General features: G+C 45.3%; 1 protein-coding gene across 2 annotated transcripts; it reads right to left on the bottom strand.

The window, feature by feature from the left end:
- Positions 1–747: 747 nt before the first annotated feature.
- On the bottom strand, positions 748–26,873 carry eya1 (EYA transcriptional coactivator and phosphatase 1). Of its 2 annotated transcripts, none has more exons than XM_085938583.1 (18): positions 26,571–26,873; positions 21,847–21,906; positions 20,975–21,105; positions 19,603–19,680; positions 18,678–18,744; positions 18,285–18,430; positions 17,444–17,566; positions 14,538–14,620; positions 14,000–14,186; positions 13,657–13,799; positions 13,118–13,201; positions 10,335–10,424; positions 4,589–4,647; positions 4,099–4,259; positions 3,890–4,004; positions 3,675–3,796; positions 3,144–3,244; positions 748–2,148 (listed from the first exon to the last, which is right to left on the bottom strand). In XM_085938583.1, exons 3-18 carry the CDS (start codon positions 21,099–21,101, stop codon positions 2,068–2,070), a joined length of 1,767 nt encoding a protein of 588 aa, XP_085794709.1. In that variant the 5' UTR covers positions 21,102–21,105; positions 21,847–21,906; positions 26,571–26,873; the 3' UTR covers positions 748–2,067. The 2 variants fall into 2 exon arrangements, with proteins under 2 accessions (XP_085794709.1, XP_085794707.1); XM_085938581.1 differs by having other exon boundaries at positions 17,444–17,581.
- Between the last annotated feature and the right edge of the window lie 133 nt (positions 26,874–27,006).

Genomic DNA, 27,006 nt, shown 5'->3' on the forward strand with positions numbered 1-27,006 from the left:
CAAACTCGGTGGTGTGTTGTGGTCACTTCGTCCAGTTCTTCAGGTGTACAGATGGCCTTGCCGACTACGGTCCCTAACTCCCCCCCCCCACCCGAGCCTCCAAACCAAAGTGGCGACACATTAGCCAGCAAAGTGGAGGCCTATTAATAGGTCGTAAAGAGCGACGTGGCAGATCGTGTTGTCCGAGGGGAGGTTTGATATGCGTGTAACACAATCTAAGTTCAATTGTGATGCACAGCCAGAGGCCTCGGCTGAGGAAATCTGCATGAAATCAGTGTCTGGGCCAGCTAGTAAATCACCTTTGGCTTGTTTATTGTACCAGAGCGATTTTATGGTGGCTGAGATGTCCTGGTGTGGGGAATGCCCCGGACCAAAAAATTTGTGCAGCGATTTTTTTTTTTTTTCCTTCTGTCCTTCATTTTTTTTCACTGTTACCTGAATGGACGGGGAAAAGCTGACCCGCCTCCGGTGTTTGAGAGATAGCAGCGGAGTGATAGTCATTCGGGACAATCTTTCAGCTGTTCGGATGTGGGGGGGGGGGGGGGGGCTCCAGAGTACGGTTGGGGAGCACATTAGTTCTCATTGTGCTGGTACATTCCTATGGTTTGTCCAGCCTGACTACTTTGTCCGGACCTGGCAGGCGCACTCGCCTCACCCGGCCAATCCTTCTCATTCCACGTGAAAAAAACAAAACAAAACAAAACATACAACAATGGCTGAACATATTGAACGCAGTTCGGCGGTGAAAAACATTCCATGTTAATTCTCTCGTGCGGTTTTGGCCGTCCCCTTCTAGCCTTTTGTTACATGTTGACACTTTTAAGCTACTGCTGTTCCAGGAAAATACCGAACAGATTTTTTTTTTTCGAAATATGCCGATTGTGATTTTCTATGTGATTATCCACTTCTCATATGCTTTGTTTACGTTGGTCAGAAAAATTTCAATGGACAAACATTGGGCAGTCTTTTACCAGACAATTCTCCAGACATGTTAAATTTATCAGTAGAAGTATAATTTTATTCACACATTTATCTCTAATACAGAATGTCAACTCCCTGGGTTATAAATAGCTAGCAATGAGACACTTGAAAACCACTCAGAAGCATTTGATTGAAATAGACGGGATTAGCATGTGGGCCTGTTGTTTGGTCTAGACGCCGACCAGCTCTAGTTTCTATTTGCTTCCTGGAGCGATTAACCAACTCGTGATGTGACACGTGTCAAAGTTGGGGCACGGCCACCACGTCATAGCCGCTTATTTAAAATAATAGCTAGCCATTTTCAAAATATACAAATCTCTGAACACCAGAAATGAAACCTTCATTTTATTTATTTTTTAATTATCCCTGTAAGGGTGCTTCATTTGAAGGAAATGAACTTTTGATTGGCTATAACTAAAGTGGATTGTGACCACTCCCACAGCGGCGCAGCCATCCCTAGTCAAACAAAGAATTCCTGTTAAGACCACATTTGGTATTGACAAAAACACACAAAATGCAATTATCTACATATTTCCTTTACTTAACAAACTTGGAACACGTCATCAACACTTTTGCAAGCTTTTTTTTTTTTTTTCCAATAAAAAAGCCACATTTTTTTCATCTTTGACAGAACATGGATATAAGGAAGGAATTGTCCAGTGATTACAAACTTACACACGCACAAAAAAAAAACAACAAAAACAAACCACCGCTGTACACGATTGTCTCAGTAAATAAAGTTTTTTGTCATTTTTCTTAAATTATTAGAAAAGCACGGAGATTTCTCAGGAACGAGTCTGTTTCGCCTTCTTACGGAGTTCATAAATAAGAAGCGCTGGCGGGGGAGGTGACGGGGACGGACCAACCGGAAAGCCTCAAATAAGTCCAGGCGGTCCATTTTCACAGTAACCACGGCTGTAAAATTCACCTCTCGGGACGACGACGACAAAAAAAAAAAAAATGCGTTAAGACGACGTGTGACGGGACGTCAGCACGTTTGACCGTTCTCCTCTCCTCTTGGAAGATGAGACGCTTCAGGTAGCACGACGGGCCTTTTGATGAGATGCCAAAGCAAGGCGAGCATTGCTACAGGTACTCCAGGTCCAGAGCGTGATGGAGGGCCATGAGGTCCGAGTGGCTGGAGATCCTCCAGAAGGGCATGTTGTGCTGGAACAATCACAAGCCACGGCTCGGTCATTGAAACATGAAAAAAAATATCAATGCTCCCACTGGAGGCCGCGAGCCGTTCCCGAGGCGAGCCAGCGAGTGCGCGGCAGGGGAAACCCGAGTCGCTGGAGAATGAAAGGAACTCGTCACAGGTGGAGTAGAGAGCTCCTCCATTAGTCCCCCCTGGACTTTATCAGAGCTCCAACCTCTCCAAGGTTCCGCTTAGGAGAGCCTGCAGTGACCCTTAAAAGCTCTTTGGCTCTTTTGTTTGGGAAATTGTCTTTGCTTTTAAAGTTGAAAAGCTGGAGATGGCTATCTGGCTTTCTTTTTTTTTTTTTCTCCAAAGGCTGTGGTTTTTATCGTGAAGGCCGTAACATAACAGTGCTTCACACATCTTCTCCATACGCGACATGACATGAAAGGAATATTTTATCACTCATGAACCCCGGTGAACACACCACAGCAGGAAATGGTTGGTTGAAAGAATTTTTTTTTTTTTTCCCATGGCGTGCCGACGCAGCGAATATCCTATCCGTGATTGAAGGCTCCTTTATGCAGGCCTTCAACATGGCTGAAAGGGACGGTCTAGCGTTACACGAAGCCGAGGGCACCGAGTGGGAATCTATAATTATGACGCATCGCCCGCCCTCGGCCCCTCCTCGCCGTGCCTTCGAAACATTTGAACACTAAAGACTTTCTCTCTTCCACTCAGTTCCCTTTTAAGAGGCTTTTATTAGCTTTTTTTTTTTTTTTTTTTCCCCAAAATGCTTTGTCTTATTTTAGTTTGATAGTTTTACTGTGGTGGAGCAATTGAAATTGCAATAACACTGTTCACCACTAGATGGCAGACGTCGCTTAAGAATATCTTAGAGAAGAAGAGCAAATTTGACAAGAATCCAGGACTAAATTCGGTCATAAAAATGGTTTATAAAATATGAATACAATTTTTTTTTCTCCAGAAGAACCGATGACGGTCCCATGTGTGAATCCCTTACCTTTTTCGAGCCTTGCTCCTCTTCCACGCCATCCCCGACCACAATGTAAACAACTTTCCTGCCGAACCGTTGGACGACTCTCTCGAAGCAGCTCTCCTTACCTGTGTGGGAAAAATCGAAAGATAAAACTAAGAGTGGCGCCCAAAAAGGCCAACATATGATTTCTCTCAAAAAGGGTGCATGGGGATAATGTTTATTTTGCACTGGAAAGTGAATTGCAGAACGAGCGTGTGTGTGTGTGTGTGTGTGGGGCTGGATGTCTCCAAGTGGTTTCATATGCAGAGGGAGGCCCCTCTCTGAGAAAATAATCCCCGAGTTGATGAGGCCTATTCCGAACATCAATCCTATCTGTTGCCTGGATCTCCCCGGACCCGTCACTTGGTAGCGCCTGTTCCCAAAACGCCAACTAAGCTACTCATCCGTTCAAGATGCTGTCACCGACCGGTGCTTTTACATTCGCGTCTGGTTGGATGTACCCAAGGGGTGCCATTAAATAAGCATACATTTGAATCTAAATAATAAACAATTTACCTATTTTGGTTGCGCTATAAATATTTTCAATAGGAAAGACGATGCCCAGGCCGTAGAGCAGGACCTTGGCAAGGGCGGGGATCAGCTGCGTGGTGGTCACCAGGATGTTCACACAGTTGGACCTGCACAGAAGGAGACGGCGCCATTTGATGACAGACTTCCCGTGAAAGAAGTCCCCCCCCCCCCCTTTCCAACTCCCCTCGCTCGACTTTTACCTTGAGTGGATTAACGTTAGTGCTTTCAGTGCCAGTGTTAACCAGGAGTCCGTCAAGGCTTCAATTTCTGCTCGCAATTGCAACCAGGCTTCCCTCTTGGCCGGGCCCAGGAGACCTGCAAGCGTACGGGAATATTGTTTGCTTTGGACCGCTTGGAAAAGTACCCAACTAGTAAGGGGAGGGGGAGAGGTGAGGGGGGGGGGGGTTACCTCCGACGTTATTTTTGTAAGTGGTGTAGATTTCTTTCACCCGTCTGTAGCGGAAGGCCAACTTTCTCATCCAGTCCACGCCTCCACGCACACCTGTGGCCAGGCAGAGGTTGGCGCTGGTGGCCGCCGCGTGGAAGCCGTCCGCGCCAAAGTTGTACGTGCTGTGAGTCGGATTAGAAAAGACGTGGCTTAGCGTCACAGCAAATCAAAAAAAAAAAATATATATATATATATGTATATAATATTCTGAAATTTGTTTTAAAAATAGATAAAAATATCTATCTATCTATCTATCTATCTATCTATCTATCTATCTATCTATCTATCTATCTATCTATCTATCTATCTATCTATCTATCTATCTATCTATCTATCTATCTATCTATCTATCTATCTATCTATCTATCTATCTATCTATCTATCTATCTATCTATCTATCTATCTGTAATATGGGCATTTGCTAAAGACAGACGATGAGTCAGCAGTTTACCTAAGATCCTGACCGTTGTCGTCGGAAGAAACGTCATCAATATGCACCTGGTCACATTCCTGCAAAACCAAACATAACATTTCAGTCGGCCCCGCCCGGCTCAATCTATTTGAAGTATTTTGAGAGGCTTCATTATTGAAGAAAATTGCCAGTCGCTAGCTTACGCGTTGGTTGTCATTTTTCACCAGCGTAAAAAAAAACACACACACACACACAGCCTGGCATTGGCTGGGCGCCCCGGCGTTGAAAGGCCTCGTCCGAGAATCTTCTGAATCAGCACATCCCATAATTCTTCCCATGTGCCCTCACCAGCGCCGTCTAAACAAAACCCCGACCTCGTCATCGGCAGAGAGGCAACCGAAATAAAACCCTATTCAGCGACTCGGGTTTGTGTTTGAGCCGCCATCTTGATGTATATAAATATAGTAGGCCGTATAAAAGGGGGGCCTTGGCTCTAATAGTGCATTTGTGAGCACATGTGCTCGCTAATACTCTTCCCTTTGGCTCTCCTTGGAAAGGCTCTGCGATTCTCCAGCTCTGTCCGGGCGAGCGGTAACACAATCCAGACTTTCTGCTAAATGTAACCGACTAGAAAAATTGAACCTGATGCTAACCGCCAATGAAATTATGACCTCTGATTGCTGCCGCGCCACACACCATCACAGGCCCCGGGGCCAGCCAGCCAGCCAGCCGGCCCGGTGAGCGCCGCTGAAAAAAAAAATCTGTTCTTAGTTTTCCATTTATAGGAACGCGCGAGTGTTACTGGCCTTTTCCTACCCCCCATCCACTTATATTGAGGGAGAGTTGGTGTGAGGCAAAAATTTGAGTATGGACTCAATCCTGAAGCCAGGAAATTACCTAGCAGAGTGAAAAGAGAGCTGACATGTCCTAATCTAGAAAACAGGATGTAAAGGTATTTAAAAAAAATAAATAACGTGGGAACTATGTGAATATAAGTGGTGCTTTGATTGAAGTCGGCTGTCATCACTCCCACAACGGCGCAGCTCCGAATCCGCCCGGCGTAGCCCGACTCGGTGCACGTTTGCTAGTTTGTTATACTCAATAACGTTCGCATTTTTTTTAAAGTCGTCTTTGTAGCCAATCGTCAAATACGTCACCCAGCACAGCCTGGTATTTTATCCACGAATGACCTCGACTCACCTGTTTAGAATTAAAATGATTAAAAATAATAATTTCTCAAATCCGAAAAATCCCTCCAGAATTTTTTTTTTAAACTTTTTTAATTAAATCCCATCCGGCTGTTAGGACACCCAAAGAGTTGCTGGAACTTCCTGGTTTGAAGTCAATCTAGGCGAGGCCGAACGCTGACGTGATTGCATTCCTAATGCCGGAGCAGGGTAAGGGTAAAGGGCTTTGGACCGTAAACCTTTTCTATTTTACTGGTTCCCCTCTGAACAAATTTTTCATCTCCCTGGATTTGCGCTGTGAAAGGGGAAGGGGAGCTTGAGGTGAGGAGAAACTCAAACCAGCTGTTCTTTTAACAGAATTAAAATCTTGACCCCCTCCACCCTCCCCCCCCCCCCCGCCCCTGTCTCCAAGCCCCGCACTAATGCAGCCATTCTCTTGCCAAAGTCTCTTTCCCCGGGATCCAAAGAGGAAAAGACTTTGACCCCGTGGCCCTTTTACCCTCCCTCTATGGGGGCTCCCACACACCGATAGAGGGTAGAAAGCCCAAAGTGGAAGCCTTGTAGTCTACAAGATGGAACCTTTAGCTACTGACTTAACTCCAGAAACAGAAACCAAGTTCCAGAAACTCACCAGGATTTTGGGAATGATCAGGGATATAAAACGGAGAGTGCGGGTGGTGGTACAGAGCAAAGGTACGATAGGGTCGACTTGCTTGTTTTGGAAAAACCACAACGACTCCTCGGGTTAAGTACCTCATAAAGCCTCCATTTAAAGACCCGCCCCCTTTTCACTGGAATTCCTCAATTGTCCAGTAATTAGCTGCTAATGAACCAGACCCGATCATCCGATAAATCGGAGCTCGTCGGGTTCATCCGTTGAGGTTAGACCCGACGTGATCTGGAACATGGAGCTTTCAGTTTAAAAAACGTATAAAAGATCATGAAAGGTTTACAAAGAGAATGATTCGTAGACTTGCCGACTTGGGACCTTGACGGAGACATTTATCAACCTGCTTCACGCGAACAAAGATGAAGGGGGGGGGGATCTGAAAAACAGTTACAGTTCCCTGCTGGGGCTCGCGTAAACCTCTGCACCGGACTCCCTGGGAGGACCAGGGGGGGGAGGAGGGGGTAGCCAGACGTGAGTAATGTCGTACAGTAACCCTTACACGTACTCATTAGGAACCACTTCTGAGGGCCTCGTAAACACCGCAAAGCCACGGATGGATGGACGGACGACGCAGGTTCACGGCAGTTAAGTGCAGCCGTATGGTCAAAAATGGAAAGCGGCCAAAATGGCAGTGCTGGGAAATTTACGGCGCCTCGGTGAAATGTCGGAATACCGCATGAGAATAATGCCTCCCCGAATACAAATGAAAGTAGCGCATAAGTCTTTGGGCGTAAGAGACTGACAAGCCTCGACAATTGCGAGGGACTTTCTCAGGAGCGTTTGAACATCTCTTTTCCATCCAGTCCGCCCCCCTCCCCTTCTCCCCGCTCACCAAGCAAACAGTGCTCACTCGAAAAGCTACAATCACTGTTAACCTAGACCAGATGTTCCTACTGTACTCAGGAGGGACTCGTCTCTGTTTGCTTCATAAGCACCTAAGTGAATTTTAAAAGTTGGAAGTGGCTATTGATGGACTGAAACTCTCGACGAGTGAGCATCACCCATCTGTCAAGCATGGGATTTGGGGGGGTAACAGGAGAAAATCTCCAGGAGTGGTTTGATTTTTCAGGTACACCTGGACCCTGAAATAACTTTAAACCAAAATGGCGTCTTTTCAGGCTTTTGTGGGTCTACTCCTAAAAGACATGTCTACCAAATTCCAGGTTACTGAACAAAACCAATGTGCAAATTTCACCAGGATGAGCAACAGAGTAATTGAGGACAGGATGTCATTTCTCCATCATTCAAGTTCTCCTTCTGTCCTCTGCTGAAAACTTTTCAGCAGAGGGAGGAAGCTATCAGAGGCGTCTTTGTTCCCCGGCTGTCTGTCATCAAGCAATCAAGCGATGACGGCCCGACTCTTCCTGTGGTGGCGACTCGGCCGAGACCAAAGCAAAGGTTAATCACCAATGCGCCAAAAACACGGAGCCCATTCCCCCCCCCCCCCGCTCTGGTTTCCTGTCTGCCATTTTGGAATAAATGTCGCCATTTTGGCAAGTCTTTTGTCCGTCATGTCGCGGACAACGGCCGTCAACGCGGGATTCCTCGACACTCCAGCGATAGAGGCTGTCAGTCACTGACCCCCCCCACCACTCCACCCCTTGGTTCCCACCGCAGGTATGGGGGGGCGGGGGTTGCGATTATACCTGGGGGTCAAACACAGGATGTGGGTAACAAAGGGAGACTTCTTCCAAGCTACTTCATTCCGAGCCGCGCTTGAACAGTTGCGGAATTTAAACAACGGCGCCAAACAAAAGCACAGAGATATGCGGGTTTGACAAATGTTCACAGGGGCGTGAGGGGGGGGGGGGGGGAACGCCAAAAAAATGTTTGTTCTTGTCAGAGTACGATTCAGTCGGGTATGATGGTTGAATTGTTTGTCGAGATTGAAGTCAAACAATGGTAACGAACGAGAACGAATATCGGGATTGGCGCTCTATGACAGCTTTGTCAAATTTCATTCGGGTTACGTGTAATCCAAGTCGAGGACGGCAGATTTGAAAGTGGAACGATTCGATTCGTTGCAGTTCGGCGCACTTGTATCTTGTGACTTTAAAAAAAAAAACGATTTTTTTTTCCGATTCAGATCGGTTTTCATTATATCTCTGTTGTCAGCATAAAGTGGCGGCTCGTATCGAGTGGAGTCACTCGCCGAAGGATGTGGGTGGTGGGTTGTTTTGAGCACACACTTACACACATACAGGTGTCAAGCAAAGCAAAAACAATATAAAGCTATCATTGAGGCGGAATTGCGGGATTTAACCCGACTATGGCGAGACATAAAACCAACAGACTGCAAAGAGACTCTAGAGGCCCATAGCGCAAGCTGAGCGTGCAATTCACAGCATCACTCATTAACAGGCCCGAGTGCACGTTTCAACCCAGGGAGCTATAAAAAGCAGGCAGCGCTCATGTCACGGGGTTGTTTCCACCCATCCGGCGTGTGGAAGTGGCTTCGGAGTGTGAAGGGGGCATAGGGCCACTAATTGAAAATGTTCCCACCTTGGGAGACCTCTCCGCCCAACCCCCTTTGTTGAGGACTTTGCCCTCATGCCCCTTTCTCCTTCAGAGTTGTTTTCTCACCCGAACAGGGAGGAAAGGAGGGGGGCGGCCAGTCCTGTAACCCCACAGAGAGGGGGAACCTGGTTCCCACACGCTGCTTGAGCATTTCGCAGCTACAGTAAACTCACAAGTGTCAGTCTTGTGGGTTTCATTACTGGCTGAAGTTAGCTAGCTGCTATGCCTTTATTAGCTAGCAATGTGGGTCAGGACACAAAATGGTGGCTCTTGAGTTTGTCGCCCTCATGGCAATCTGGGATTTTTGTACGTAAATACAGAAGCAGTTTATTTCTGTGGGCATCAAAATAAACCAAAAGTAAGATTCGAACGCAAAATACCATGCTAACATTGAGTCGGCTAGCACGGCCATATTTAATGCGGTGGTTTTAGCGAGGCAGTGTTAAAACTTTGATGGAGCCCCCCTCGTACTAAACTCTGCACCTGTGTTCCTTTTCTGCGCAGCCTTCTGGGTTGTCCCTTTATGGCTCCCGACTAAATTAGATGGACCATATGCATTTCTGCACATGCTTCAATACATAACTGCTGCTGCCGCCGCTGCTGCCGTCTGAGGTATTTATAGGCTCGTTTCGTTTTAACCTGCCACTATCCAAACCCGGGCGACTGTACTGTAAATCTACAGAGAGGAAGCACGACCGCTTAGGTATCGGACTTAACCGGTTTGTTTTTAAGAGGAGAGATCAATGCGCTGATCGTTGTTAGCGAAAAACATGCGTTAGCGCTTTGAGTCCCATGCTATGCTAACATCTCAACATATCGAGTCAACGGTCGGCCAAAAGATGAGCTGGTCTTCACTTTCCTGACTCATCTACTCATACCAACTAGCTAGCATACCAACTGTTAGCATTCTAGAACACATTCAGATGAGAAAATGAAAACCTTCAAAGGCACATTTTGGAAAGACATCAAATAAATCAGCCACCTAGTACGACAGACAATCTCAATAGCAGTCCTGTCTCTGCTCGTCTTTTCCATTGAAGCGCGTGGAAGTGAAATCCGGGGAGTGCCGAGAGACGTGGGAAGCGGCATGTGGTGTAGGTGGACAGCGATACCAAACACACAGCGTGACATGCAGACAGAAAGGAGATGGGTGCAGAAACACTAAAGCCTGACAAATTGCACCGCTACGGTTGGGGGCGGTGTACGACTGACATGTCAAATTCATGGCGTCCCTCGAGGGCTCAGAAAGTAATGCGTCTCCGGTATGAGACTGATAACTGAGAAGGAGGCTTCCACGCTATGAAGCAGTTGCTTCTTATGGACGCTCCGGTCACACTTTTATAGCTCTTGGAAAACACTAAATCATCAGATAGAAGGCAAAAAGAAAAAGAAAAAAATGGAGGACACGCACCTCTAAGTCGTTAAAGAATAAATGCGTGTCGGCCAAGTTGAAGATCATCTCTTCCATCCGTAGTCCTAATGATACTGACGATGGTGGATCCTGAAAGAAAACAAACAATAAAAACAAAATCATGATTTTATATTTGGGGTGAGAGCAGGCCGGCCGGTCTACTCAAATAATTTCCCAGCAGGCTGTTCTCATAAAAGAAGACATTAGGCCCACTTGAAAGTTTTGGCCCGGCGTGTTTACGACGGTGCAGAAAGGACCACGATCGTCTTTGGAACGGTCTACAGATGGGAATAAACGCTATTAAAATAAAAATAAAAATTGACCAGTCTCCAGTTAGGGGTGGTCCATTTTCAACACTCGGGTTTACCGGCAGTTGGAGCAAGACGAGGATTTCTTTTTGTGTGTATGCAGCTGCTTTGGGAGTGAAAACAGTGGTCGTGGGGAGCAGGGATTAGCCGGTTAAACCACCTGAAAACTCACCTGAGCTTTCGACTGATTAGCTGTCGTAGCTCATGGCGCTTATGTTTTCACTGGAGATGACAGCGGAGCAAATGCACAAGCCCGAAAGAAATTTCCGGTTCGCTATAGACTAGAAATAAATGTCCGCGTCATAGCCAAGATTTTTAACCAGCGGTTGTTTTGACGGCCTAAAATGACATCTTGCGCCTCGAGTGGTGAGAGAACTTAGCATTTCTTTGCCTTTGTTCTGGTAGGGAGGGGAAGGGGGTGGTTTGGGGGGTATTTGATGGGGGGCACTGTTTTGTTTTGGGGGTGAAAGAGGGCTGCCCCACGACCCGACATTGTTTATTTACTCTATTCCCAGCCTTGCATGCCGGTTGGAGAGTGAGCTGAGACTTATGCCAAGAAGCAGCGGCGATCTCACACACACACACACACACACACACACACACACACACACACACACACACACACACACACACACACACACACACACACACACACACACACACACACACACACACACACACACACACTGGGTCTCCGGTGTACCCTTCCGAAGCAGGAAACACCCCGGCCTCCATAAGGGCTCCGTTTCATCTGATCATTTCTATATGATGTGACAGCAGCTCACTAGTCGCCGCTCTGGTTCTTCAAACAGTAATAAAAGTCCAAATTTTTGCACTGCCGGCTGCTCAGGCCCTAAAAACGGCAACCGCAGAGTGTGCTCACTCAAAGCCTATCTGCAAGGTACATCTATAAACTACTTCAGGAAAGAAAGTGCTCACCCCCAACCCACCTTTGTCATCCCTGTCTGGGTGGCGTCAAGAAAACGTTACAAAAACCTTTCCCCGTAATCACTATAAATATCCGTACTTTCCCTTGTGGACCCCCGCCGCCCCCTTCCAACAACACCCCCTTCCCCTCTCATAAACACCGCGCAGTTCTTATCAGCTCTTTTAATTGGCATCAAGGCAGCTCACCCCCATAAAGCTTTGACGGCTAAAGCCAGCTGGAGCGCCATTGGGCAGGCCGGAGCAAGAGCTTAAAGGAGGTGGGGATGTAAAGGGGAAGGGGGAGGGGGGGGGGGGTTATTAGTAAAAGTGAGGGGTGGGGGGGGTGGCATTGACATCTCGAGGCAGGTGGTGCCTTGTGGCGTGCTTGTATTCTTAACTCCCTTGCCGGCTGATTGTTTACGTTGAATCACGGAGGATTCACGTCGGTGACTTTTCCCACCGAAGCACTTTTTCCCATCAGGGGCCATTTTTGTCGTTAGAAAGTCCTCCGAGGGCCATATGGAATTTGTGATGAAATATCATGTGACGGTCATCTTTTTTTTTTTTTTTTGCAGATAACATTGCTGGCTAAAGAAAATTGTGTATTGAACATTGTTTAAGTTTAAACAAATAAAAGCATATTTATTTGTATTTAAAATATATGTATCACAATGTTTTTTCTGTATACCTAAAAAGAAATTGCATTTTTCTGTCCATTAAAGAATTAAAATAATGTATTGAGAACTCTACTCCCAAACTACATTTAATTATCTGACCGCGTGTTGCTGTGTCTCTGCGTAAGATCCACAATGCTGCATTTTTGCCGGATCTCCGTGTGAAATCATATGCTTTGGTCAAAAATGCAAGGGCCTGTGTGACTGATCAACTTTGAAAGCCACATAGAAGGATGCCCTCAAAAGCAAACCATGAGAATCCGATTTTGCCTTATTTCCCCCCACCCAAAAACAGTTTGTTTAGAAAGTTTAAATTTAGAGAGGCAATTTAAATGGAATAACAAATAGCCCGGCGTGGAAAAGTAAACGTTTCATCATTTCATCTTATGAGCATGTACAGGGAAAATAACCGTGTGCAAAAATAAAAACATGTTTGTTGCAATATAGCTCTTATTCCAATTCACTTTGATTTTTTTTTTCTGGATTTCATTCCTGGATGATTTGAGAAGTGCTTAATTAAAGCAACAGTGTGCTCATTTGGGCAAGAGAAAGGAACACTTAAGTGTGTCAGGGGACATCCCTTGCGCAACAGTTGCGAGCCCCCCCCTCCACCCCCCCACTTGGCGATCCGCAGCCACGCACCGCTTCGACAGCTGCAGGCAAATACTTGCCAAGCCTCGTTGGAGCTATTAAAAAAAGAAGCAATTATCTACACGGTGAGATCCCCTTACCCCGTGCTCAACCGTCTATTTCCCCGAAATGTCCCCATGCAATAATCCGGTTCCTGACGCTCCAATTTGCGTCGCTTCCTAACCCGTTGGCCGTCGCCCATTGCTTCAGCCGTCTCGTATTTCCGCGTTAAATCGTCACTCACCCGTCCGTATCTGTTGGCGTAGGAGCCCGTGAGCAAGGAATGAAAAACGATGATTGTTTCATCCAGATCCCAGATGAATACTCGCTGGAGGAGAAGGGACACAAAAACAGAGAGGAAAAGAATCTGAATCGATAGCGATGCAAGGTGATCCTGACGGTCAATAGCGCGAATTGGCCCGGCCTCGGCCACCGTAACGGTCCCAGCCATCCCTAGTTTACAATCGATAGGGACAAACTCATTTAGTCGATATGCGATGATGTCAATGCTTAAATGGCAGCTTATAGTTCTAACAAAAGCTAGCATAGCAATGATTGCGCCTCCATGTAAAAGGGACAACCCCCCCCCCCCTCTTCGATTGCTTAACACAGAAGAGAAGTCACGATTCCACAAGGTGTCAATTATTCACGCCCAGTTAAGGAAGCGTTTCTTATAATGAATTAATGCCCACGGTGCGTTCAAGGCAAAGTGTCAGCCCATGTGCTAAGAGGATTAAGGTCCCTCGAGGGCGTCTGTCGCCAAGGTAGCGAACTCACCCCTACCTCAAGGTCGGAGTCGGGCGGCGGCGACGGGTTGTTGTTCCTCCTGCCCCGGCCACGTGACTTTCCATCCGAGGCTCGACGCAATCGATCCGATTCTGAATCTTTAATGGGGGTTGATGGACTGTGGATGGTACTGTACTCCACTGGAAGGAAGACGGATGACAAAAAGAAATGACGCTCGGTTCTTTTCGAGGACGTTTGTCTTAATGTACGTCGCTGCCGTTTGGTTCAGTTATTTGTTCCAATAGACAACTGCAAGCTTTTGTTATGCAACACACGAATGATGAATCTAGTCGTCATTATCAGACGATGCTAACGTCAAGTTAGCGCCGGAGTGGCTTACCTGCGGGATTCTCCGTGATGGCCTGGCTGGTGATGGCGGCAGGGGGTTCCTGTAGGGTATAGGTGGTGGTTGTGGAGGGCGTGCTGGGGCTGGTGTTGTTGCTGGTCATGTAGGGCGACGTGTAGGGCGAGCTGTTGTAATACTGAGCGTACTGACCCTGGCCGAAGGCAGGATAGCCCGGGTACTCCTGTGAAGAGATGCAAACTTGAAGAAAACTGCAAACATTTTGAAGTTTTTGGGGGGGTTTTTTTGGTAACGTGAGATATGCCCTTCACCATTATTGCTACTTTACCGCACAGATTTCCAAAAAATCATAAATGCGAACATATGTCAGCTCGCTCCCACATCTGGACTAGCATCCCGCGCTCTCGCTCTTTGCCACGAGACATATGAGCGAGGCGGTACGGCAGGTAATCCAGTGGACGAGGCGTGCGACATCCAGAGTGATTTATGTGTCACGGATGAAATGTAAGACGGTGAAAATCTGGTGTTCCGATCGATTGGCGGCGTTAGGATCTAAAAAATCTGGCAGTCGTACCTGTTGCGTGTTGTTGAAGCCTGTCGAGTTCGTCAGGGAGTTGTTCCCGCCGTATAATCCTGACGTTGTTGTGAAAGTACCGCCTGGGAAGAGGGACATGTTTTGGTTACATAACAGACTTTATTTCTAGGATAAGTAGTTTTGGGGCGAATAGATCACATGCTAGTGGAGCTAACTCACAGCTTCAAATAGTGACTTGTGGCAATCCTCAGGGGTCAATCTTAAGCCCTTTGCTGTTTTTACTTTCTTATAATGATCTGGGTATGATTTCAAAAGCGCCAGACTTAACTTCTATTCTAAAACTTCAAATTAACGGTGGATTTGAATAAAATAAAATGCGTAGAGGGGTGCGGTGGGGGTGGGGTCCCAGGATGTTGCAAATTTGGGTCCCTTAAGGATAACCCTTGAAAAGCGACCTTATCTCTCTCCTCTTCCTCTCTTTATCACTGCTTGAATCAGACCTGATGAATGACAGTTGGGGGGCGGCGGGGGGGATTCCGGAGAGGGGGGGGGGGCAGAAAACTAGTGGAGAGAACCTTCCTCTTCCAAGCAAATCCTGCGAGTAGCACAAGAGGCTGGTTGTCTTGTGGCTACTGGAGGGTAACGTCCGGGGCGAACGACCGAGGGCAGGTCGGTCGGTTAAAAGGAGGGGGGGGGGGGGGTCTGACATCCCGCCGGAATGAATATGTATGTTTCTCTTTTCACTCACTCACTCAAAGGATGATCCCTCCTGGGTAATTAAGTCATTCAAAGGGGGGCTGATAGCATCTAATGGCTTAATAATATACACAGCTTGACTTATTAGAGGAACAGAGGGCGGGCGCCTCCAGGCTGGGGCCGCTCCATCTGCTATGGGCCTGAGGTAGGTAAAATGGCCGCCAAATTTAAAAAAATGCTACAAAAAGGAATAGGTTAAATACTAAATAACAATTAGTCCCCGCCCCCTTTTCACTGTCTATGTGTAATCTTGCCATATACTCCAAGTGCCAGTTGAATGAAGGTAAATGCACTGTCATTTAAATGGAGGGGGGTCATCATTACCTTTTTTTACCCCCCAACCCCGCCCCGATAACAAACAAGAGGGAGTTCCTTTCATGCTGTGAGCGTCAAGGCCCTCCCACACCGTGACAAACGTGAAGCAGCTTTTCAGAAGGCAGTCAAAAGATCAGGCAAGCGGAAAGGAAGGATGTGGCGAAAAACGGACACAAAGCGCTTCTCTGTTTGGCCCCGAGAAGAGAAACAAATGATTTGTGAAGTCTCACCCCCCCCCCCCTTACACCCGTGCAGCTTTTTCACCCCCTTTTCATCCCCCCCCGGCCTCTACCGGTTATTTTACATCTGTCTGCCTTGTTTGGTTCCTCAAGGGCCGTGAGGGGGAATTTTACCGCGCACTCCCCCCCCCCTTCTCACTTCTTTTGGTTCCAAAGTTCAAAACGGAGTGAAAGTCTGACAGAACAATCAGAGGCGCAGGCAAACGAAGAGCACGACAACAAATTAGCCCGAAGCGCAGTTCAAGCGGTCATAAAAGTGCTGGCTCTGCGGAGAGCGAGGAGCCACATAAAAGCCGAGGGGACCCCGGCCCGCCGGGCCCCGTCCAGAATGGAGGCGTGCTGTTAGGATCGGGGGGCCTTGCGGTTCCCCGGGGGGCATGTTTTCGCTGCCTCCCTCTGTGCTGCTCCAGTTAGTTCACTCAGTCACTCAAGTGCAGACATCAGACCCCCTTCCCCCCCCCCCCCCCCCCCCCTCCCCACCTCTTGCCTGCCTTCTGGCCCCACAATTGGAAGTCCATTTGCCTGGCTTGATCAGTCTCCTCGCCACGGGCTATGTCTATCATCAGTGCACAATATTTGGAGCAGAAGTTTGGATGCCCCACTTGGGAATACGCTATCAAGTCCAGATGGACTCTCCTCCTCCTTTTTTTTTTTTTGCTAGCTTGCCGGAATGCTGGAATCCAATTATTCACATAATTAGCATCTGCTCAATCCCCAACTCTCTACCGGCGTTACTTCTAAATTGTCACCTTAGACGTTGCAATCTCGTCGTTTTTTTTCAACGCCCCCTTTGAGGGTTTCTGTGCCAACCCGCCATCCATTGCCACTCGAACGTGGCCTTTACGATTCGGCGCAGCCACGCAAATCTCCGTGGCATCGGACATGAAAGCGAGGCGCAGAAACATTTATCTAAACGTCTGCCGCCTTGACAGCTGGTCACAAGCTGGCAAAGGGATACGGGTTTGGGGGATGGGGGGGGGGGGGGTTGTCACATGTGGACCTTGCTTTGGTTGCTGGAAACCAGAAGAAGATGATTGGAATAACCTTTAGCAATTACTGTAATCGATCAAGGCCCGAATTTGCATTTCATTTTTGACAACTTCAGGATAGTCAGGGGATCCGATAGGCAGGTTAAGGTAAAAAGAACAAAGCGCACAATACTTGGAAGACAAATGGACTTATAATTCTGTCATCGGGACTTCGACCCACTCCCTCCACCCTTCCCGCCGTCGTTCTGTTTTTTTCAGGCTCTCTGGTTTTTGGTCGGCAGCCACGGGGAAAAAAAGGGCCACAGCGTGCCACATGTGGTTGAATTGCTGGCGTTATTTACTGTTGGATTTTCTGGAGAGATTCTGTAACAAGGGAGCCAGAGCGGAATGCGGCCAGCTAAATGGCCGACGCAGGTGGAAGTTTTGCGGCTCCGAGGGGGAAAATTGTTTCTGGGCGGAGGGGGCAACAGCTCATCTTTATTAGCTTCAAGGCTATAAATCGCCACAGATCTAAAACGCTTAAACAAATACAAATATGATCACAGGGAGAGAAAAACAAAGGCTGGGGAGTTGGGGTGCCTCTTAAGTGCCGGGTGATTTTCTTCCCCCATCTTGTGTTAATTTTTTTTTTTTTTGTGCAACTTACCCTGCATTTGGTAGCTGTACGGCGCCTGCCCCGTCTGCGGGGTGCTGAAGCCCGAGCCGTAGCCGAGGAAGCCCGTCTGGCCCGGCGACTGCGACTGGCTCAGGCCGCTTTCCGTCTTGATGCCTGCCCACAATGGCCCTAAATCAGTTAGCGACATCAGATCGGTTTGATGCTCTTTACAGGAGTCGAGAGTCACAGGTCTGAAATTACACCGAGTGCGGGCCGGGGGACCGATCACAATGGCCCCGGCGCTGATTTGTTTACTGATTCCTTGTCGCGATCTCATACCATTGCAAAACGGATTTTTTTGGGTTACTCCAGATTACACTGTTACTGTTATCTGTAATCTAAGACACCAAAATTTCAGACCACCTCGATCAAAATTTAAGACCTCATTAAATAAATGGAACCACTAGGAGTCAGAAGAATGTGCTCAATAAAATGGAACCACAAGGATATGAGCTCAAGATTTAGTGAAATTCTTCAATACTATTTTATGAAGTATGTACTGCATATGAAACAGAATACAGGATCAATAAAAATCTAAATTTAAGACCTCTTGAATAAAAATCCTCTCTAAATGTAACAGAAATACAAATTTGTTGAATTTTGGTGTTAAAACAAATTTGGAATTTTGGAGTGGAAAATCAAATGTAAGACTTTTCTGGATCTTCAGACACAAATTTGTGTTCCATTCGTCATCATCTAACACGGTCAGCAAAATCACCACACGAGAACATGCGGGCAACAAACAACAACTCAGCAAAACGTCTCAAGAAAGGTCTTGACTTTCACAAATGAAAGTTTCTCTTTCCAAAAGAGTTAAAATGGCGTCCCTCACCGTACGCCGGGATACCGTAGGGCTGTCCGGGCTGGGGGTAGCTGGCGTAAGCTGCGGCTTGCTGCATTCCTGTGGTGTACTGCGCCTGCCCGTACGCGGCCATATTTTGAGACGAAGGGGTCGGAAGAATATGCGGATATGTCCTGCTGTTTGAGCGATGAAAGAACAACAAAAAAAGTGAGGAAGAAAATGCAGTCAGCCTTCCAAAACAACTAAACTGGCCGCATAAAAATTTGATCGTATCACCAAAGACGAGAAATTACGACACGAGCTGCAGACATCCAGGCAAATAAAGCAGGAGGATCCAATTAAAGCTCCAAATGAAGTTGAGCATTGCTTATTTTTTTTATATATATGTATTTTTTTTGAAGAACAAGTAAAAAGGAGCCTTACTTGGAAGGGTAAATCTGCGGGGAGAACTGGTGCGTTTGTCTTGGACTGAATCCACTGCTTCCAATAGCTGAGGAGGAGAGTTAAGAGAGAGACAAGAGCACGTTGAAACACTCAGAAGCAAGGTAAATATTAGTTTTCGCCAACAGAACCCCGAGATTCCGAAGAAGCGGTAATTACGCCAGCATTACTCTGTTTATTTCCTTGACCTTCCTTAAGGTTGAAAAGCGGGATTGTAATAATGGAGCAAAAATAATCATGTAGGCTAGGATCTTTTTTTTATTTTTTTCTGCTGACTCATTAATTGTCATGGTAACCGCCGGGATAAACACACGGCTGTAATGGGCTGACAAAGCCGCAACCACGATACATGACGACGTAGTCCCACAGGGCTCTTAACTTAGCCCCTTGAATTTTTTTTATTTTTTTTTTACGGTGGCTCATCTTGTCTTTTGCTCTTGGTTATTTTATTTGCCTTGAAAATAAATACTCTCGAAAGCATGACAATGAAAAAAACTTTGTACAAACAAAACAAGCTTTAAACTGTTTTGGCAGTATTAAAAAACAAAGGATTGTAGTTTTGCCGGTTTGTAGAGGGAGTTAAAAAAAAAAAAATCGGGATACAAAGAGGGCCTTCGCACTACCTCCGCTGAATGTTATTAATACGTCTTTCAACGACATGGGAACTGCCCCGGTGAACACATTCACACACTTCTGTGTGAACGAAGCATATAAAAAAAAAAAAAAACGCTGACAAAGACAAAGGGTCATGTTCTTAAACATACATACATATACACACTTTATTGGTCAGGACGCTTCCTGACGTCCGGCTTATCAGTGGACTCATCGCTCACTGATCACTTCTGCACACATAAACACACACACACACATACACGCACACACACACACAAACATACAGACTCGGTACCTGATGCGGAGAAGCTGTCGAGAGAGGTGTCTGCAACTGAGGCGGCTATGTCGCTGCTGCTCATTGGCTCGCTTTTAACTGCCAAGAAAAAAAAAAACATTAAATATAAAAATGTTATTATTTTATTTTATTATTTTACAAATTTATTTTATTTGATTATTAATATTTTATTATTTGATTATTATTGTATTATTATCATTATTAAATATGCTTAAAAATAATTTTTAAAACAGTTTCTTTTAAATCAAACAAGTTTTGGGGGTTCAGTTTCATTGACCCTGCATATCACGATTTGTGTTTTTGCTGACTTTTGCATTATTTTTATCTCAATTTGTTTTGCCGTCTCATTAAGTTTTCATTTCCACTTGTTCTCGTCACTTAATTTAACCTCCATGACTTTTTAGGGAGCTGACAATATTTGTTCTCATCTGACTAATTGTGCGTGGCCTGTGTCGTAAATCCGGCTTTTGATATGCTGCATCTGTGTTAAAATCTCAAACAAGCGGGCTGACACAACTCTAAATCAATGCCTAGCGAATGATTCATGTGACGTGCGCTAAGATTTGTTTTAGTATCACTGAACTGTCAGGAAAAGGCGCTGCTTTATAAATTCATCTTTAAGCGTAGCGACCGATTTGTGACCTTGGCTCCATTACCGAGCTCACTGATAGATGCGTGAAGTGCAATTTCACAGCTACCTGACAGCTCAGGAATCTTTGAAATCATTCCCCCCCCCCCTCCACCTTTTGGGGGCAAAACAAATCGACAATGTGGGCAAGGCGGTCATGCTCCGCGGAAATGAAGAAGCCATCGGTTGTCATGTCGTACATGTTTTTCCGCTGTGCTTGCTCAGCGCCGATACATGCTGACAAGTGGCGGGCGGGCGGGTGTGGGTTGGGAGGGGGGGGGGGGGCAGAAAAAGAAAAAAAAATAATTCTGTGTGCATGCATAAACTAGCACACCATCACAAAAACAAATTTAGGATTGGATGAAGGAATGAAAACTCACTTCAAACCATGCCAGCATGACACATTTAAACAGCAAAGCCTGAATGAAAAGTCCAATCATTGAATTTTGGATTGTCCTTTCATTGCAAACAAAGTAGACAAACCTGAGGCGGACTGTGAGTTAGAACCTAACAACCAGTCTGCTGTGGTGAGCATTGTGATGCTGTCACCTATGAGGGGAAGAAAGCGGTAAAAAAAAAAAAAAAAGAAAAAAAAAAGGACACGTGACTGTCTATTTATCACCCGAGTCAACAACGATGCGCTGTGGGAAAACCGCATGCAAAATTCCACTTGTGTCCATCCATGCTAAGGGGAACAGCATCATGACATTTAAAATCACGGCTGATAATCGCTGGGAAACAGACCTTCAGTGCCATTGGGTGTCATGGAATTGTTGTTATGGAGGTGGGAGTTGTCCAGGCCGGCACCGCTCGAAGATTCGCTGCTTCCACTAAGTCGGCTGTGAGGACTGGCGAGATCCTGCATTTCCATAAACCTGAGCAAAAAAAAAAGAAGAAAATTAATGATATTGGAATACCAATGGTGGAGCAACATATGTAGATAGACAATATCTGGTCTATTAATTCCTCTTCTTCACTTTTTGAAAATGTAGGTGTGCAGAAGGAGATGGAAGTTTATATTTGGTTGGAGTAAATGATGCAGAAGATGCAGGCAAATAACATCTTCATATGATTTCAAACAAGTTCCCTCAAATGAGCCGATGCGCTGTAATGAAAGGCGCAGCGACAAACAAAACAATTTGTCATTCCGACGCTTTCGTCAAACCGCGCTTTCAACGTTTGCCGTCAGCGCGTCGCATCCCATAGCCAGATGTCGGCCGGTTTGATGCGTTCGGGGCTTGATTACAAGAGGCTCCGTGCACTGGCTGACTGGCAGGCGAGGAGGCCCGATGTGTTTACTCTGGCAAGCGTCTTAATTGTTGCCGTGTTTACGCAGAAGCAAGCCAAACACCGCATTGAACGTTTAACTCGACAGTGCGTGGCCGAAAGCATCGGTACCGGTGCCATTTTACGCATATGAGCAAAAACATTCCGATTTTAGAATGATTTAAAGCAATCAGTCGGAGGATAAAAAATATAGCGGCAATTAGATGATCTGTCTGCATGTGTTGCTGCACTAGTTGTATTCAAATAAAGGTGACACCCGTTTACGTTATGTAGCGGACTTTGTATTTTTTATTTTTTTTCCAAAGTGGTTCCCATGGATTAAAATCTACCTGCAACCGAGATGCCCGATTCCTCCCAAGTCCTGCGACTCCTCCTCCGGCCAGCTCCACCTGGAAGAAACAAAGTCGTTCCTTGTTAGGGTGAGACAAAAAGCCTCGTCTCTGACAAAACATGAAGCGGGAAGAGAGACGAAGCCCGCCGCTCTTTCCTCCTGGAGAGGCGGTTCATCATTTTGGGCCTACGACAGCTGCAAACTGGATTAGCTCCCACCCCTCACCCCCCCCCCCCCCCCCCACCCCCAATCAACATGCAAAGCGACTTAGCCAAGGTAAGCAGGAAGAAGTGGTGGAGGTGGTGGTGGTGGTGGGTGGGGGGATATAAGTGTGGGATCACAGGTTTTTTTTCAAGACAGGAAGATGGGACGTGTTGAGCGGGCGACCAGTCGAGCGTGACAGGCCAGGCATCCTCAGCACATCTTTCATGTGCAATTGACACTATCTGAAATTCATCAGCAACCCTGCTCCGGCCCAAACTGACAGCTCCTAATGAGCGTCAGGATTGAGCCCCCCCGCCCCCTCAACCATCCCCAAGCGGGCCAGCAGCAGGGCACACAAATATACAACTTCAAAGCTCCATTTAGAACCGGAAAAAGTGGCAAAGGAAGAAAACATACTGCGGTTTTGCTTATCTGTGACTTCATTTGAGGATTAGCAAATTTTGAGGAGCAATTTTTTTTTTTGCAGGTGAATTGCAGGGACCTGAATTAAGGTTTTTAATAAACAATAGAAATATGATAATATATCGAGTGATTTGTTTCAATTTGTTTCCTTTTTTTAACATATCTGTAAAATTAAGATGTTTTATTTGTTTTGAATTCATGTTGTGAAATTTCAGTGAGGCAAATTTCAATTCTTTCTATTGCATGTATTTAGTCAAATAAATTGCTTTCAAAAACAAATTCTCGTCTTCCACAATGTAACTCTTATGTTAGCTTAGCAATTAGCACGGCGTCTCCATCTTTAGTTAATTGCACCTCATCATCAAAAGTGCCGTTTATTGGCAAACAAGGCGGCGACGACCAGCTAATCCGCAACTTGTTTAGCCACACTAGCGCATCACTAGCTAGCTCAACACTCACTCAAACATTGTAAAAACAGAATATGTTCTTGAGAGGCCCCCAGTTCATCGGGGCACACACGCGCGCACACTCGGGGCACTTTTGGAGGCCCATCTCAACAACAAGGCGCAAATGCGAACATATGGAGCCACATATGTTTCCGATGACAGCGTCGACGCCTCTATTACTCTCCTTTAGCTGACAGTTACATTTCAGAACTCGGTCCGACCGACATCAAGAGCGAGAAAGAGCCGTACAGCGGCGCGGCCATAACACTACAGTATATTAGAACTGACTCAGGGCCCACCGTGGGGATTTCGGGTCCAAAACAAGGTCAAGAGTATACGTCTGGAAATGATTTTTTTTTTTTTTTCTTTTTAAGGACAAATTACTCTGCTTCCAGTTTTGAAATGAATTTGTTTTTGTGTTCAGAATTGCAGTGTGACCTCAACAGCTGTGATTTTAAATACTATCAATGTAATTGAATTTTTTTTTTAAGTATTATTTGTGCGACCTTTGGCTGCTGTCGTGTTCAAGTGTCTCCACGGTTGCAGGTGAAAGCATCTAGGTGAGGAGAAAGCGTGAAGAAGACTCACTTCAAAGGCCTCCTTGGAAAATACTTGTTGAAGCCAAAGAAAAAGCACCTTTCACGGACGGGCCGGCGCGGCTTTGAAGCCGGCGGCAACAAAGCGTCACCGTGACGACGGGAGATGAAGAAGCGCTGCCACGACAGGCTCCCGTCACGCTTGCTCGCCGTTTGTTTTCCAGGTAAACACAAGCTGACATTTTGAGTGCTGAGGGTTGCCCCGTATGTTGGCGCTCTTCAAAATGGACGTGCATTTTTTGACTTCATCATCATCAGCACTTTTTATTATCTCTTAGTATTCAAACCAACAACCGCATACAATTTTTGGGATGTGGATGATAACTTTAGAATTTAAAACTGCAAATTGAAATCAGACAGGGCTTCAATGTGACCTTAAATGCATCTTAATTCTTTTTTTCTGGGACATTAGATTTTTCAGATATTTTTAGTTTTTAAATTTGAATAGGAATTTTTGCATATATTATTGATATTACTGTATTATGAAAGCCTAATTTGCTAAAAAGAAAACAAGCAGACAAAAAAATCTTCGAGAAAAATTAACATGCATCCACTGATAAAAAAAAATAGTAAAAATATGTTGACCAGCGTAACCAACAGGAAAATAGGATAAAATTGATAGAAATAAAAATAAATGACGTTTTTATATGGACAATTACTACCACTGATTCAGCTTGTTTTGAAAGCCTTTTTGTTGAATACAAAGTTAGGATTAAAATCAGTAAAAAAAAAAGAATAACAGGCTGTTCCTGATACTTAATATCATTAAGCCGTCTGATCGTGTTTCACCTTAAAAATGCTGCGTTTAAAACAACCTTAAATCTGGACTGACCCAGGAATATTTAGAAACAAAGCAAAACAACCCAACAATTTTTTTTTTTTGCAGAACAATCCAAAGTTATCAAACTGGGTCATTCCAATGTCGAACTGGGAAGTTTTAAGTGTGTTTGATTTGCACTTCTTTTATAAAAAAAAAAAAAAAAAAAAATTGGAACCTTAAAGCGACTAATCCTCACTTAAGCTGGTCAGCTGAGTCCACATGGTGGCCGAGGGAAAATAAATCCGCCGGGCAAGCAAAAGAATGTGGACGCGTACGACAATTGGACACAGATGTTGCGACTGGGTGCTGAGGTGCGGTGCAGTTTTATTTTTTTCTTTCTTTTTTTTTTTTTGACGCAACACTCCGCTTAGGATGCCGTGCCGCCGATGCAAATTTTTCAAAATGGGTCGTGTTGCTGTTTGAACAACGGTCACCTAATAAGATCAATTCGTCGAACATATTTCAATGTAAATGGCGCCTCATTTGCCTTTGGTCAACCCGAGTAAACAAAAAGTCATTTGAAAATGACTCATTATCAGCGTTTTGCTAATGAAATCGCAGGCTCTTCCGGAAAGGCCTCGGAAAGGATAATTAAGGCTTTAAATCACATTTAAAAAAAAATAAAAATCATAAAGTATCGAAGTGTTTAAGTCGGGCAATAAATCCATACAGGTGAGTTAATTTTGATGTCATAAAATCATGACTATATGTCCAGTGGGAATTTTGGGTTGGGACATTATTATTGAACCAAATCGAGCAAGAGGATTAAAATAACATTTCATCCAGGAATTGTTTTCATCTGTAAAAAAAAAACAACAACACAATTTATTAGCGGTGCTTTTTATTGAATTTTATTTCCTCACTAAATGACCTTTAGGTAGGTGGGCAGTTCCACACGCATTCTCGTCACATTTCCACTTTTTATTTTTATTTTTGCTGTTCTTTCAATCTCATTTCCGGACCTAAACAGCAACGTGTGAACAAAACAATGCCTGCTGCTATTTAGTAAACAACTCCTGCGCTGCTAAATCATCTGCCTACTTACCAACCCCCCCGACCCCTGACCCCCCGCCCCCACCACCACCACCATTCTCTGCATCCACAATGCCGACCGCTCCTGCTTGTGCACATACAGCCACGCGAGCAAATACGCACTAATTGGATAAATAAGGTTATTGTGCCGCTGAATGGTAGCAGCTTGTCATGTTTGTTTAACACTGAGGGAGTGGTTTACAATTTTGGGGGGGTTCTACTTTTGCACTTTTAAAGCTCCATATGTGGCCCACCAACCATCAGTTGCCCACCACTGCTTTCATCTCCCACCTTGGAGCGAACGAAAGAAGATGAAAAAAGCGAGAGAAGTTCCCCCCCCCCCCCACTTTAACGTGAAACCACTTCAATTACACGAGTGTGTGATCACGCCGAGTATGTGTGTCATTTTTTACGGGGACGCCGAATGGCGCGCGGCCCTCCGTCTCGGGGTCTCCTCGCAGCATTCCAAGGCCGAAGCAGATGGCATAAAATGTCAAGCGCTTCCACTCGCGAACGCTTTTTGCTATTTAACCCACCGGCTGCATTCGACAGCAATAAACTGGTTGGGTCAATTTGACCCGGTGTGTGTTTCATTATTCAAAAGTGTCAGGAGCAACAACAACAAACTAGAATGCAAACTTAGAACAATTTTGAACTGTAATTGCCAATTTGTGTAATATTTTCATTTTCTATGTTAATTACACGTGCTATTTTTTTTTATTTTAAAATGGGCCAATTTGACCCATTTTGAAAATAATCCTTTCAAGGCAACAGTTTTGTAAAATAATTATTCTATTGCTAATTTATAAAAAAAAATCAAATGCACGACTAAACCATTTTAGAGCTAAATAAGGAAAAGCTTATTTTGGAAACAAATGACAAAAGAATTTCATTTGAGTGCAACAATTTTTAGTTGAATTACCTCATATTTAAACTTTTGTATTTAAATTTGCCCAGACGTATTAAACACTTTAATTAACTTTGCCTTAATTTTTTTTAACTGCAATAACATTTCAAACCTTACTTGAACATTTTGATGATTATGTGGCAATTTGGATTACTGGCACACTTTAAAAATGCATTCAATATTTATTTAGTATGAAAATACATAATGAATATTTTTGTTAAAAATATCAACACACACCAAAAGATTCCAAAAGCCTAGCAGCAATTTCATGCAAATACAAAATATCATACTCACAACAATTACGCTTGAATCCTCGTGTCTTTATCCCTTCTTTAGAAAAAAAAAAACAACAACTGTAGAAAAAAGATCCAATGTTCTAAAAAACTTCTTCTCCCAGAATCTCCGGCATGATTGAAGGACGGAGATGAAACTTTACAAGGCGCCTTTTTTCTTTTTCATTTTAAGCCTGGGAAGGAATGGAGCGCACCCCCTCACTGCCGCCAGCCAGTGCGGTACCTCAGCAGGGCCGGTCCGCTCCGGCCACAACGGAGAGAGTTGTCCGATTACTGCTGCAGGCGCTGACTAGTAGTGTGTGTGTGTGTCTCTCTCTGAGGAAGTGAAGGAGGGAAAAAAAGAGAACTAGAGAGAGAGAGAGCGAGAGAGAGGGGGGGGGGAGGGAGGGAATGGGAGGGAGAGGTTGTGGCTAAAAAAAAAAAAGTTGCTTTAACTG

The sequence above is a fragment of the Syngnathus leptorhynchus genome, chromosome 19, assembly GCF_054491065.1.
Source record: "Syngnathus leptorhynchus isolate UIUO chromosome 19, UIUO_Slep, whole genome shotgun sequence".
NCBI classification, from domain to species: Eukaryota; Metazoa; Chordata; class Actinopteri; order Syngnathiformes; family Syngnathidae; genus Syngnathus; species Syngnathus leptorhynchus.